At 50.4% G+C, this 14888-nt stretch overlaps 1 protein-coding gene across 4 annotated transcripts; it reads right to left on the bottom strand.

Moving 5' to 3' along the window:
- Positions 1 to 3057: 3057 nt before the first annotated feature.
- Positions 3058 to 14491, bottom strand: LOC104855405 (calcium-dependent phospholipase A2). Of its 4 annotated transcripts, none has more exons than XM_033767800.1 (5): positions 14097 to 14491; positions 9254 to 9303; positions 7917 to 8061; positions 4225 to 4331; positions 3058 to 3555 (listed from the first exon to the last, which is right to left on the bottom strand). In XM_033767800.1, exons 2-5 carry the CDS (start codon positions 9291 to 9293, stop codon positions 3431 to 3433), a joined length of 417 nt encoding a protein of 138 aa, XP_033623691.1. In that variant the 5' UTR covers positions 9294 to 9303; positions 14097 to 14491; the 3' UTR covers positions 3058 to 3430. The 4 variants fall into 4 exon arrangements, with proteins under 4 accessions (XP_033623691.1, XP_010612554.1, XP_019061645.1 ...); XM_010614252.3 differs by lacking the exon at positions 14097 to 14491 and adding an exon at positions 12379 to 12964; XM_019206100.2 differs by lacking the exon at positions 14097 to 14491 and adding an exon at positions 9686 to 9900.
- Between the last annotated feature and the right edge of the window lie 397 nt (positions 14492 to 14888).

The raw sequence follows: 14888 nt of genomic DNA, 5'->3' as shown, positions 1-14888 counted from the left end.
AGATTAGTCATCTTAGCTCCTCTAACAGCTTCCATCGTCTTCCCACACAGGTGAGCAAGTCTTCCGGTCCCTTAGGCAAATCTCAAGTGAGAATTTAAGGGCTCAAGCTCATTGCTTTCTTCTTCTACTTCTCCAACCCCATATTACTTTTATTTCCATGGAAATGCTTTATGACATCAACTTCCCAGAGGCACCAGAGTCAAAGCCCTTGACTCTGTGTGTTGAGGTGATAGTGGAAGAAACTGTTTGATCCCTGCAGGCTGCGTAGGTCATTGTCCCCATTACCACCAACAACCAGCCATCCATGCCTTTAATCAAATAAGACAGCCAAGCCCAGCTCACTCAAGCAAATCAGGGAGCCAGACTTTTAGGCTCTGTCTCTTGGGAACCACGTTATACCAAATTCTGTGTCATCAGAGGACCCAGGCAGGGACAGGGGCCCTGTCTATGGTGAAACACTGAAGTAAGGTTTGGTGCTGGGCAGTGGGAAAGCTGGCTTAAGAGTGTGAAGCTCTTTCTCTACAGCCCAAAGTCAGCAGGGCAGACCGTTGGGTTGGGAAGCAGGATGTGAAAGGTAGTGACCAAGGACAAACGGGAACCTGTGAAGACGGGTGGTACCCAGAGGACAGGCTAAACCACATGGGCTTCAGCGTCCAGCTTGGCTGTTCCGCACCGCATGGAGAAGCTGGTTTTCTCGTCTGAGGAACAAGCGCACACCTGGCCCAACATTTGGAAAAGTCAAAGGAACAGACCCAGCAGGCTCTTGCGGGGAAGGCAAGCCAGGTTGCGACAACACGTCCCAGCTGCAAACAGATCTGCCTCCCTCTGACCTTCCAAGTGCAAGAAAAGACCGCTGTACTTCCCTTCTGCCTCCCAGATCTTGTACAGAGCACCTCCCTGGCCCCGATAACCCAGAACTTTGCAGAGAAAGGAATTCTGGGAAATGGAATTTAAGCTAAAGTTACACCATCGGAACTCACCACACCCATTCTGAACAAAGCAAAATGTGTTTTCCCTCAGTGTCTGTCGCAAGACCTGGCCCCAGGTTCCCAGCTTCCCCGTGTGATGCCATCTGTCCCGCAGCCTAGGAACACAGCTTTGGAAATCAGGCAGCCTGCTGCTTCTTTACCACCTGTTTTCCTTATTAGCTACGTGGCCTCAGGCAAAGCACTTTAGCTCCCTGCGCCTCCCTCCGCTCCTGCTGTGGGGATGAGAACACCCACTCACAGGGCAGCTGGTAACATCTAGGTAGTAGAGGGCACAGAGGAGGACCCAGGCCACCTGCTACCACATCAGCTTGCCTGAGCTCTGTCCTCCTGGCTCTGTCTCCCCCAGTAGCTTCCTGTTTGGCTCCTTTTCGGTTTGGGAATTGTGAGAACCCTGTCCCCCCACCGATGCGCACTTGCTTGTACAGATCGTGTTACACGTGCTGCAGGGTCGCATTTGAATCTGAAGGCCAGGTCAGATGCAAGCAAAGGACATGAACTGTGCAACTCTGGAGGGATGGTGTCTCTGATGTGCTCCTCCTGGCCAGGGATAGGTGAACCAGACAGTCCAGCGCTGTTTCCCCAGGGCTGTTCACAGGAGTGAGGGTGGGTCCTCCAGAGTTTCCTCCAGGAAGGATGAAGCCTAGAGCCCAATACAGACCGTCTGCCCAGAGACGACCTCTGGGATCCAAACAGGCCGTTAGGACAGAGAAGAAATGGAGCTGGCTCCTGAATGGAATCCAGAGAGAATGCCCAAGGTGGGCGAGTCCCCGAACTTCTGTGCTCTTTCTTCATTCTGGGGCGGAACACAGTGTGGGAGAGTCGGCCGATCCCAAGGGTTAGTATGGCCAGGTCCTGAGGTCTAATCCGATTTCTCCTGTTGATGTGCTGTGTGACTGTGGGAAAGTCTCCTGATTTCTCTGGTCCCCAGTTACCTACTGCATAAATAAAGGTGCGCAATGGTCCTTCCCACTAGACCATGGCTGTGTGTTTCTTAGTCTCACGGTGACACTGCATCCCCTGCTGGTCTGAGCTGCCTGGATACGGGCTCTGAGCTGGGATCCCCGGTGACCCAGCGGGTACACAGCCCCTGCTGCAGAACTTACCAGCAATAGCCCACCCTGCCTGTCACGGAGCCCTGATGGGAGAAGAGAGGAAGCTTCTCCTGGAGCCTCTTCTCATCACCCGGAATGTTGCAACTGGAGAAAACTGGCCCTCAAAACTGGATCTCGGATGTGGCTTTGATCTTTAAAAAATTCCTGAGCAAACTGGGCATCTGAGCTCCCTTCTGTATTGCATCGTTAAATGCAGCACTGAGTCTATATCAAAACACGGGTATATTTAGGGTAATCTTGTAATTAAATTTTATTTAGAGAATGTTCGACACTGAAGGTTTGTTACGTATGGATCCCATTTATCATGGGGTTATTTTTGGCTATGTCAGTGGACATAAGCCAAACATCCTTTCTTGGAAAGGATTCTCTTTTGTTTTGCAATATGACCTCTCCCCCTGTAACAGTCTTGGTATCAGAACTCTTTTTCTTTTGTAAACTGATAGATGAGTTGGGTACTTAAGAGTCCTTACTTGATAAAAATAAGCCCCATAGTTGAATCCTAGCTAAAAACAAAAACGAACCTCTGGTGTAATGAAATCCTAGAGCCTCAGCATCCCTTGAATCCACATGAAAGTGGCTGTTAAGTCTCACTTTACCTTGCGAGGAACACGACGCTTGCTTGCTCAAAGAGATTGAAAATCAGAGAAGTTCAGTAATGGACCCAAAGCCCTGTCTCCGGAGAAGCCATCTGGGATTGGGCTCTGCCCAGAAGCCCAAGTTGGCAGGACTTGGGCGGCCACTTATCTTCCCTGCATCCTCCGGCAGAGCAGTAAGGCCCAGCGCTGGGCTTGCAGGAAGTGAGCCCAAGAGAAGGCCTGAAGCCCATTCCAAAAACGCTCCCTCTGTTAGTCCTCTTCCCTCTGTCTGTCAGAGAACACAATGAATTTGTCGACCTTAGGGTTTGATGGCAGAGAAAGAGACACAGGCGAACCTCTACAGCAGAGAAAATAGCTGTGTGATTTTTATTAGCCTTGGGAATGAATTTTATTTAATATCTGTGTAGCAGATTTATGGAGTCAATTTCGCTTCTACTTGAGTGAAGATTCCCTGGAGCGGGTGGTGATAATCTCATTACAGAAATTTAAAATGAAATGCAGCCCTGGCTCCTGGGGGGCTGACCGAACATGCGGAGGCCCAGAGACCTGGGGCCTTTCCAAGCCATCAACCAGAGTTACTCTGGAATCCTCTGGAGGGTGAAGTGTGGCCACGGCACTCCGCCCACCCCAGGGGGACTCAGAGAAAGAGTGTGCTCTGGGCATCCTGCATAGCACAACCCCTGTGCTGTAGGAGAGTTTGGCTTCGGTGTGTGTGGCTGCTCACTGAGGGCGACTAACTGCAGAAGGCGTTGAGAGTAAACTGGTAATCACGGTTGTAGCTCCACAGGTTTCTCTTCAGGCAGTGGACAAGCTTCTTGTCACAGGAGCAGAGCTGCATTGGGCAAAAAGGCTGGTACTCTGCAAAAGGGCCAGCAAGGGCAGAAGAGGGATCAGAATGGTGTCCTCTGTCCACCTTGGCTTGCTCAAAGTCAAGTCGGAGGACAAGCCCGAGGAGTCAAGCCTGCGCAGACTCCCTGTCTAGGTTCTGGTCTAGGCAGCTCCTAAACAGGGGCTTCATGGTCTGGCGGAGGAGGCACCATGATGGCTGCTTTTCAGGGTGAGATTTTAGTCCACAGAGACACAGCCCCTGCCCTCAGGGAGCTTCCCAGTTTGATGCAGGAAATGTACCCCCTCCCCTGGGTGCTCCCAGCCTGAGGATGGAAACCGCCTCAGCTCAGGAAGAACTGATCCTCCTAGAGGAGATGTCATCCCCAGGCTTAGCTTGGAGCTGGGATGACCTGAGCTTGAGTCCTGCTATTCACTGCAGGCTTCGACCTTTGTTTTCCCCATGTGTAAAATGAGGGGAGACTAAACGTACTCCATGGGTTATTTAGGGGTTGAGGGAGCAAGCAAAAGGCAGTCTGAAAAGCATTTGCACCCAGTGAGTGCTCAGTCTAAAATATGCAAGTCGGGCCCCAGAGGTCAGGTATGGTTGTGACAATCCTGGCTCTTTCATCCTCAAATCTGTCCCCCGACATACAGGCAGCTGACCTCAGAGGCGGGCCTAAACAGGAAGACCCGTCTTACCGCAGGTGACCAGGCCCTGTGTGATTCTGTAACTGTAGGACTGTGTTAGGGTTCTGCAGCCTTTCCTCTCCAGATGCTTGTAGCATTTGTCATGCGTCCAGCAGCACCTGCCAACACAAGGGGACTTGGGTTCTGAGCAGGAGGGGGACCTTCTTGACCCCTTGTCTCTGTGAAAGATGATAAGATGAAATTGTTCTTTTCGACCTAAACAAAATTAGAGCCAGGAGGTAGCCAGTGGCGGGGGGGTAAGGCTGCCTGAGATAAGCACTTTCTCAAGGACTGTTTAAAGCCCCACTAGGAATTACTGTTGTCCTACATGCAACCCACACTTTGCACAGCTTGCTTGTATCCACAGATTACTGGAACAAGTATATCTTTAACATTCTTTAAGACTGCAACAATTCAGATGCAACAGCATTTCCTCCAATGAGGTTGCACCATCTCCTTCCTTGGGTCTCCAGGACCAATGAGCTTTGTCTCTAAGCAATTTATGTAAATATTTCCCCTTGGCTACTAAACTTCCCCATGCTTCTACCTCCTGGAATATGCCTATAGTCTACTAAGGCTCTTTCATTTTTATTGCAATGTTCTGCTCTCCCCAAATTAATATCATTATTTTTTGGAGTCTCTCTCTCTCCCCACCCCTCTTCCTCTCCCCCTCCCAACCCTCTCCCTTTCCCTCTCCTTCTCCCTCTCTCTCTTTGCTATTTAGGTTGACTTTTTAAAAGGTGCAAAAATTCAACTATGCTCCTTTAGCAGAGGCCACCTTAGTGGGTGTGGGTGGGCAGAGATGAGATCTGGTAATATGTCTGTGTACTGTACTCTCTTCTACTGGGGCTGCTACTGACCAACTATTTCCTCATGAGTCAGACTACATTTCCCAGACTCTTTTGCAGGTATGTGTGGTCACGTGACTAGGCTGTGGCTAGGGAACTCTGGGCAGAAACCAGGTACACTGCTTCCAGACCTACCATGGAACCTTCCCATCTATCTTCCACTTTCCCCCTTTCTCCATTTTTCATCTGGGTAGAGATGACACAGCGGAGGATTCAGGTCATAGTGGGTGGGTGAGTCATAACATGGAAGGAACCTAGGGCCTCAATCGACGTGTTTCACGTGGAACTTTTTTCTGAGCAAAATTTTGCCCTCTAGTATGGTGAGAGTGGCAGACTGCATTTACGTTTTTAAAAGTCACAGATGAGATCACACAGGGGAAACATTCGGTCTCCCCTATTGTTAACATCTTGTATTAATAGAATTGAGACAGGAGACAGGAGATTAGGGTGTGGCAAACTGCTGTGCAGGCAGGACGTAGGGCAGAAGAGCTTCTAAGCCCTTCACCCGATACCAATGGGCGAGTGCAGTTTTCAATTCTCCTGGCACAAGATTAGGCAGGTTTTTTGATAGGATGGCCTAGATCTGACATCAGAAAGGAGGCACAGAAGATGGCAGCCTCTGGCCTCGAGGAAGCTGTCTTCTTCCTTTTGCAATAACCCACTCTGCATGCAGGGTGTATTTTCTTTTTCCACACTCACTCTGCAGAGCACTTTTTTTTTTTTTTTTGAGAGTACTTCTCCCTTTTCTCCCTACTTGTACCATGAATAAATGTAAAACTTCTATATTCTTTGGGTGTCTTGGCCAGTTCTGTGAACAGGACAACAAAATCCTAGATGGGTCCTCTGGGAACCCCAGCACCTGTTAATAGTTTGATGCATTTGTTACAACCGGTGAACCAATACTGATCTTTTAATTAAATAATACTACATCATTGTTTCACTGACCATAAAATGTCCATATTTACATTTCCTTGGCTTTTATTTAATGTCCTTTTTCCTTCCAAGGATCCTATCCTGAATGCCACATTTAGTTGTCTTCTTAGGTCCCTCTTCACTTTTTTTTTGGGGGGGTACCGGGGATACAACTCAGGACCTTCCACTTGCAAGACAGGCATGGTGCCACTGAGCTAAATCCCCGGTTCCCTCTTCACTTGTTTTTGATGATATTCTTTGGAGGAATATTGGTCAGGAGTTTTGTAAAATGCCTAGTTATTGGGATTTGGCTGATGTTTTTCTCTTTCATGGTAAGATAGGGATGATGACTTATTTATTTTGTTGCTCAAATGGTTCCAGCTTCCAGTCAGTTAATGCCTGTGACATACCTTTATCAATGTGGGATTTTGTTTTCTTCTGAGCAATTCCTTACTCTCTGGCCCTATGAGAAGCCCCAGTCTCATCTTGGAAATCTCCTGCCCTCATCCTGGATAAGCCACATCTACAAGGACCCTTGGTTCCTTTGACTGAAGAGATGCAAAGGAGACCAGATCTAGGCACTAGGTGTGCAGTTTGCTACCAGGTTGTCATTTCTTTTAGCCTCTCTCCATGGCCAGGGCAAAATATTTGTGTTTATATTGACCTGGGCACATACACATATTTCTATTTCCATATGTTACCATCTATACCTATATTAAGCTAAAGGGGAGTTCATACTGATGTCTTCAACACTAATCCACTGGTTCATTCAAGATTCCCTTTTGCTTTTCTGCAAATCCCACTCCAGAAGCAAGAAACCTGGATCCAGTCACCTGCCATCACTTGTCTAATTTATGCCCCTTGCCTTCTATTATGTGTGTACATCCAGCAGTATCGGAACTGTTAACTCGATAGGATGTTTTCCAAGGCAAAGTATCTCTCACCTCACAGGTCCTTCTAGAACTGTTGACACTTCCCAATCAAGAAATGGAATCTAGGTCCCCTCTCTCTTTTTGTTTTTAATTGACACATAATAACTCACAGTACGTGTTTTTGGAAGAAAATGTGCTACTCTGATCCATGTATATTATATAGTGATCAAATCAGGCTCATTAGCGTTTTTATCACTTCGAGCACTCATCTTTTCTTGGTCGTGAGACCATTAAACTTCTTCTCTCCCAGCTCTTTTGAAATATTTATTATATTATTAACTATGGTCACCCTGTATGTAATAGAATCTCAGAACTCACCCTTCCTTCCTAATTGTATTTTGCACCTGCTGATTAACCTAGGTCTCCTTTTTAAAAACCTCCATGTCTGCTTCAACCAAGAAGATAGCGCAAATACCACAGGAATTTCTGAGGTTAATGATAAAATTGCTTTTCTCTCTTATCTTATAGTTTGGGAACATGCAATCTTAGAACCCAACAGGTGCCATACTGTAAGGAAGTCTAAATATTCTCAAGAGTCTGCAGTGAAAGGAACTGAGACCCCCCCACCCCCACCCCAGTTCACAACCTCGGCTGGACTCCCAGCCAGGATACAGGAACAACAACTCACCCGCCATGTAGACAGTATCCAGCCCTAGTCAAGTCCTCAAGGGGAAAGTGAGTGAAATAGAGATAAACCAACCCACCACACCCCACCCGGAGGGCAAATTCGTAAGCAAAACAAACGAATGTGACTGTTTAAAAGTGCCTATCAGTAAGTACCATTTTTTAGGATGCAATAAATCCCGTGACTCATCAGCCATGGAGATCTTGGGGTTGTTTGGGGATTACTTGGCACATACATGTTAGCAAGCCAGTTAGCTTCTCTGAGACTCAGTTTTCCCAAGTAAAAAATGGTGCTTTACTGCTTCTAGAACGGACTGAGAGGGATTAGATGAAGTGATGACAGCGCAGAACCTGGGCCCTAAGAAGACAATTAAGACAATCAGCTCACCAGTCAGTGGGATCCTTGGGGGTCCCTTGGCCACCCCAGCCACAGTAGCAGCCATAGAAACCGTAGTTCATCAGGGCATCCATGCCAGTCACATCCTCGATCATGGCACTCAGCTTTAGCAAGCTCCCTGGGATGGCAGGCACACCTGCAAGACAGCCCATGTCCCTGGGTGACCCTGGGCACCCTGCTGTAGGCCCACCTCTCAGAATCTCCTGCCCTTTTACCTCGCCCTCTTTCACTCTCCCAGTTACTGGGAGGGGAGCAAGGAGGTGAGGGCGAGCAGTGCAGAGAAGTGGTTAAGAGTTAAAACTTGGAAAAGGAGCGGACCAGGGTTCAAATCCTGACCCTGTCGCAAATCTGAAGTATGGTGAACAGCCACTTAATCTCTCGGAGCCTCAGTTCCTTCAACTGGGAAAAGGAGCCCAAAGTTAACACCTACTTCTTGGAGTTATGGTGAGGGTTAAAATAAGACAGTATATAAATTCTGAGCACAGTGACAAACCCATCCTAAGGGACAGAGACATATTCGGTATAATCCACAGGGAAGCAGGTAGGCAGACAGGAACTTCCTGTTCCTCCCAGCAATATACCCCTTCCTCCTCTTGCCTAGGACCTTTTAGAATAGAAGTTACAGGGTCTTACATCAGAATGTGAACCTTAGTAACCACTGACGTCAGTTCCGTCATTTTACAGTTTGGGAAACTGAGGCTGGAGGGCTCTCAGTGGGCCCAGGGTGTTCTCCGTACACTGTCTCTGGTTCCTCCTGGGGACTCCAGAGATCTGGCAAGACATCAAAGGCAGGACAGCCTGTGGGAAGAGGGGCTGTGTGCAGGGTTACAGGGCTGCAGCAGGGGAGCCGAAAGCCAGGGGACAGTCACCTCCCAGCTGGGAAGTAGCCAATGGTGAGGTGTGTAGAAGACCTGGGCAGGCCTGAGCAGAGTAATCTGGGAATCAGGGGCGATTATTTCTATACAGATCTTGTGCTCTATCTTGAGGTCATTTGTTTTGTTTTGGCCTTATTTTGTTTTGTATTGCAGGAATAAATCTACTCCCCAGATTTTCAAGCTGCATATCTTCATGTTCACAACCTTCACACCCCAACATACAGCATCTGGGTGTGCAACAGCCCTCCCTGTCCACAGTGTTACCTGTGTCTGACGAGTTATCCAAGGCTCAGGGACACAGAGTCTCCTGCTAATGTTTGCGTCTACACGGTAAGTGCAGGGCCAAGATTCGCATGCCAGACTCCATGACCTCAAGGGCTGGTCTTCTTTCCACTACCCTATCCCTCCCATGGGGTGGAAAAGTCACCCACGGGTAATGGGGCCAGCACTTACTATAAGCCAGGAACAAAGCCAGTATGAGGAGGCCTTTCATCTCTGCGGTTCTGAAAAATAAAACACATCCACGCCATGGCTTTCAGCTGTTGGTCCCAAGGCCCATTCAGACCCACCCAGCTCCACCCCTGGCCTCCCTAATCTGCTGCTCCCCCATGTTGGGCAAGGATGAAGAGACAAGAGGCAAAAGCCATCAGGAGTTGGTCCAGTGCAGGGGCTGGGGGGCTCTGGAGGGAGAGCAGCACGAGTGAAAGCATTCGTGGGAAGCTGTCCCCACCGGAGGTGGCAGCGAAATTTACCCATCACAAGTGCTGCCAGGCACGAATACCCCGACCCACATGCCGTCTACAGAAGATGTCTGAATGACCCAGAGAAACAGGTAAGGAATCTCAGTGGAGATTTGGTGGCAAAAATCGAAGGGCAGGAACTGACATAACCTAGATGAACTGTTGAGGAGAGACGGAAGAAGATGTAGCGGGAGAAGAGGCCAGACATAGAGCAGCAGGGAGCTGGTATTGGCGTCCGTGCCTGCTGGTTGAGCGGTGCTGCTGCTGCTGCCTATTTTCAAGGCTCTCAGGCAAGTCCTCTGAAGGCAGAAGCTGGCCACTCAGAGCCTTGTGCTAAAACCAAGGACAATGCACACCCAGGAAGGGTGCTCTGGGAATGGACCCAAGTATTCACCACATGCTAAGACCTTTCAAGGCCTCTTATGGCTTTTGTGGGCCCCTCCAGGCCTCTGTCTCTCTGTCTCTCACACACGTGTATATGTGTGTGTGTGTTTTATATATACATGTGCATGTTGAGATGTATCTATATTTGACAGTTGTGTTGGTGGAAAGACAAATATATGTCAAGCGGTGCTCATTATTACATATTCATGGTCATTACAGTCATTGATTCTCTTGATTTTTAAAAGAATTTAAAACGAGGATGTTCCCCTAGACCCCTGGCACTGTGTCCACCTGAAAAGCAAGTGGACCCAATGCTCATGACAGCGCTGCCAGTATCACTGTCCCCATTTTCCAGGGGGAAACTGAGGCTCAGAGACTGTGGGGAACCTGCCAGAGGTTGCACAGCTAGTAAGAAGCAGAGGCTGGATTGAAACCCATATTGCCATATTGCATCACCCCCACCCTAGGGACAAATTCTCACCACAAGGGCTGGGTCCCTTCCTGTGCTCTGCCTTCTAATGGTTGCACAGCTAGTAAGAAGCAGAGGCTGGATTGAAACCCATATTGCCATATTGCATCACCCCACCCTAGGGACAAATTCTCACCACAAGGGCTGGGTCCCTTCCTGTGCTCTGCCTTCTACGCGTCCCTCCTTAGGATCTGTGCAAAAACAGCACTATAGGTCTGGAGACCACAGGTAGTCACAGCCGAAAGGCGGAGGAAATTCTGTGTTGCAGCCTCATGCCTGGCTCTCGTTTGGCCCCTGGGTGATTCTGCTGCTCGCTTCTGTCCCTTCCTAGCATCCCAAAGTCCCTGTTGATCCACAACTTCTTAGTTGTCCTGTGGGCTGCCAGGACTTCTGCCTCTGGTGCCACACAGTCTCCCTGAGTTAAGGGGTCCCTTGTGCCAGGGCTCAGCCTGAGTCCCTGGCACCTCCCAAGGCCTGGCCTTCAAACACACAGCCTTAAACCCTCTGGGCTGGCCTTGGTCCAACAGCCCCTCTGAGTACCAAGAACATTCCTGAGGATTCTGTCCAACCACAGTCCTTGCTCTAAATAGCCAAGGAAAAGGATCCTAGACCCCACAGTCCACACCAATCTTTCTGTTGCTTCCTGGAGCTGTGACAAGGCAAAGACTCCAGCTACCACTCACTGGTTATCTCCAAGGTGTCAGGTACTGTCCACTGTGTCTTTAAATCCACCAGTGACCTTGACAGGCCGATAAACATAAGCCTGCCATTGGTCCCCTTAAGCGAATGAATGAATAACAGTTACTGATTTTACAGATTCAGGAAATTGCAGCACGCAGGCGGGTGAAATGAATTCCCCACGGGTGTGGCGCAGGACGGTGCAGCTCCTCCTTTGACTGACTGACTATTCCAGGTGTCTGAGCAACCTCTGGGCACTAAATATATTTTGTATTTTTTTATCTTCTACGCTGCATGGACAGCTTGGGGATCTTGCTAATCAGAAAGAGGTTTGCTAATGGTGGGGTTTGCTAATCCCGAGACCTCAGCTGACCCTCCAGCAGCGTGCCTCTCCTGTGCAAATCAACCGATCCCCAGCCTTCATACCACTCTGCTTCATCTAGCTCTCGTGTGCCCGCTGCTGTCCTGGGCCGCCAACAGAAATGATTCACGAGTCATTCCTAAGCTACCCGCCCTGAGATGCCGTTCATTCACAAGCCACGAAGATTCTGGGTGGCTCATTCCGCTCCCCTCTTTTGCATCCTGACCCCGGGTGGCATCCCAGTTCCCCCGGGAACTGTAAGCATCGAGGAGCCCTTAAAATGCCAATCATCTTCTGATGTGTTGGCCTCACCAAATCTGAATAAACCAACAGCCAGGCACACTGCAGAGGCCCCTGGGCGGCTGCTGCCAGTGGTGCAGCAGCTGGAGGCCCCAGCAAACAAGCCAGAAAGAACAAGACAAGTTTCATGGATCGGTGGCGAAGGCATCGGCGCAAACAGCAGCCCGGGATCCCAGACATTGCTGGGGCCTAGAGTATCGCCCCAGCAGAAGGAAGTGGCCTCGGCTATTTTTATCAAATGACCACAGAGAGGAGTAAGAAGAACAGAAAGTTAATTCCAGAGTGGAGTGGTGGCTGCGGTAATGAAAGGTGGGGAGCACAGAGATAGACGGATGGAAACGCCAAGACAGACCCAGAGGCCAGAGGCAGCCTGGTCACATCAGGGACAGGGGCTCCAAGCCCACATACAGGAGACCCTGCGCTCCCAGGACCCCCAGTTCACGTCCCTTGGCTGAGAAGGACCAGCAGCACCAAACCCCACTGTTGCACACGTTCACTGAGACCTCCTCCCGGAAAGCAGTGCAGGAGGCAGCGGGGCCTGCCGCTCTCTGGACCCTGCTCCCAGGGGACTCCTCTCACAGACCCTCTCCGGCCTTGCTCCTTGTACCCCCACCGAGTAAAGGTACCCCAAGAATGAGATTCTTACCAGTGAGCCCTCTGGGTCCTCGGAGTCAGTGGCTGGCCCGTCTGGTTTTAAAGGCCTGTGTCTGACGCCCACACTCCCGCCTTGGAATGGCTCCAGGAGCTCTGGTAACTCACATAGGAAGTCTACTTCCTCCCCACCACCACACCCGAGACCCCTGGGGATTTCTTTGGCTGTATTGGGAAGCAGCTATTTCTTGCAGTAAGTCAGGCAGGGGTGGCTTTCAGGACAGACATGGAGGAGGGTCTGGCTTGGGCCATCCGTGGTCCAGGGCTCTTCACCAGGACGGAGGCCTAGAACCCACAGCCTCCCTTTCTGCTCCACAGCGGATCTTTGTCGAGCTCCTCTGCCATGGCTCCTGTGGTTTTCTAGCCTGTGGCTCCTGCTTCTGTTTTATTCTGTATCCCTGAGCCTCAACCCGGGGAGAGCCACTGGAGCCAGGAAGCACTGGTCAGCCCCGGTTACTGCCTGTTCTTCCCAACCAGCCAACCCTAACGTTCTCTGATGCTTATAAAAGCCCCTCTGGAGAAACTTGAAAATATTACCTCCCTGTGCCCAGCTGGTACTTCTGGTCTAGCTCCCTGTTGAGTTGGAAATCACTACAGATGGAAGCTAGGTGGAGACACAAGCCGCAGCGCCAGCTCAGTAGCTGTGTGACCTGAACAAGTCACCGCTCTTCTCTGTTATCGAAACATGAAAACGAGGCCCTCTCCTCTCCAGCCCCAGAAGCTCCTGCTAAAAAGTTACTCTAGGGGGCCGGGGATTTAGCTCCGTGGTTCAGTGGCCTGCCTTGCAAGCACCCGAGTTCAATCCCCAGTACCAAAAAAAAAAAAAAGAAGTTACTCTAGAAACTGAAGTGTGCACAATAACATGGGTCAGGGAAGCATGTGCCTCATTGTACGTCACAGGCCCAAGTCCCAGAATCAAATCCTGGCTCCCCACTTCTTTCTGAGAAGACTTGGGGGTGACTTTCTCTCTCTCCTCCTGTCCTGGACACACCAGAGAGGAGTCCTCCTTTGGGTCCTTGTGAGCCCTTCTCATCTTGGGACCTAACCACAGAGCTCCCCGAGGGGCCCTGTGAATTCAGTTCAGTGCAAAAACTACTGACCGACTGTCAACCACCTGCTGGGCACAGGGGCAAACATTGCAAAGGCACCGAATGAAGGCACACGCTGTCCAGCGGGGAGAATGCTTTGTTGCAAATGCTGTTCTGTATTTTTATTTCTCCTTTTCGATCAGTTTCCATATCCACTTACAAGGGCTCATTCGCCTCTCCACCCTAAGCCAGACAGTCCAAGCCAAAAAGTGCAGATGTAAATTAGAAACTCCCTTGCCTCCCATGAGCTCTTTCTCCAGCTTTCATTTTCCTCTAAAAGCCAGCACTGTGCTCAGAGGGGCCCAAAACTACACACGGAAATTAGAAACTCCCTTGCCTCTCATGACCTCTTTCTCCAGCTTTCATTTTCCTGTAAAAGCCAACACTGCTCAGAAAGGCCTCCACTTTCGCTTCGCTCCCTCCCTCACGGCTTGGCTGCCTGCTCTCGGGCACCTCCAAGCCTGGCATGTTTTGGAGGTTTGGATTCACTCCTCCATCTGTCAGGATGCCCCTCCTCTAAGGACACCTCCTCCCCCTCCCCCAAACTCGCTCCGTCTTCACAGGGTCCCTGTGCCCACTGCCCACCAACGCCCGTCCCTCCTCCCCAGGAGCTTCTCTCAGGGACCTGTTCTCAGGAGGCTCCTTCTGTCTTCACCGGCCCTGGGTGAGCTCTTCGAGTCCAGGGATCTCATCCCCTCTTCTGTGCAGGCGCCTGGGTGGTGCACCAGCTTTGACTCCTCAGTAGCACGCAAGGGAAAGCGATGAGATACGTGGCATACGGGGCATGGAGCCACTCCAGGACGGAGAAGCCAAGCTTCGAGTCTCACGGGCCCGGGTTCAGATCTGTTTAACCTCTTCAGGTCTCAGTTTTCCCGCTGTAGAGTAGAAGAATCCCAGAGGCAGCTGCAGGTGGGCGTGGCGATAATCCGGGGAAGTCAGGCAGAGGGTGCCCGGCACCTTCGTGCTGCTGTGTCTTTCCAGGACACTGAGAGGCCCAGGAGGGTAAACGCCAAGTCCGCAGCCCTCCCTGTCCAGCCTGGCGCACACAGCAGATGCTCCGGAAGAGGTTGCTGAGGGAATGCGTGACCCCTTTGGCTCCAGCTCCACGCTCACCTCGCTGCCTGGAGGCCACACTTCAGGATCATCTCTCTCTAGATATAGAAATATCCATGAGCTTGTCTGATAGTCGAGCTAAGTGAGCCCTCGGGACCTCAGAACCAAATACTTGACCTCTTTTACATTAAGATCCCCTTAATCCTCACAAAGTCTGCAGAGGCATTAGGTAAGCAGGCTGAGGGGCCGGTGCAGGTACTGCGCCCGAGGTCACACAGCTGTGTGGGAGGACTCGGAACTGGCAACCTAATCCACCAGTCACCCAACCCGTGTTCTTCCATCGCACAGAGTGGCTGAGGCTTGC

The sequence above is a fragment of the Fukomys damarensis genome, unplaced genomic scaffold (assembly GCF_012274545.1).
Source record: "Fukomys damarensis isolate Sample0158 unplaced genomic scaffold, DMR_v1.0_HiC HiC_scaffold_23, whole genome shotgun sequence".
NCBI classification, from domain to species: domain Eukaryota; kingdom Metazoa; phylum Chordata; class Mammalia; order Rodentia; family Bathyergidae; genus Fukomys; species Fukomys damarensis.
The sequence above is the reverse complement of the archived record's forward strand: the minus strand, read 5'-3'. Positions and strand labels throughout refer to the sequence as shown.

What these genes read in the sequence shown, in the direction of transcription:
- LOC104855405 (XM_033767800.1), bottom strand. Translation starts at nt 9,293, where the DNA reads ATGAAAGGCCTCCTCATACTGGCTTTGTTCCTGGCTTATA. An exon ending in CCCAAGGATCCCACTGACTG is followed by an intron (nt 4,332 to 7,916) that starts GTGAGCTGATTG and finishes TTGTGTTGGCAG; the next exon opens with GTGCTGCTGGACGCATGACA. An exon ending in ACAGGGCCTGGTCACCTGCG is followed by an intron (nt 3,556 to 4,224) that starts GTAAGACGGGTC and finishes GCCCTTTTGCAG; the next exon opens with AGTACCAGCCTTTTTGCCCA.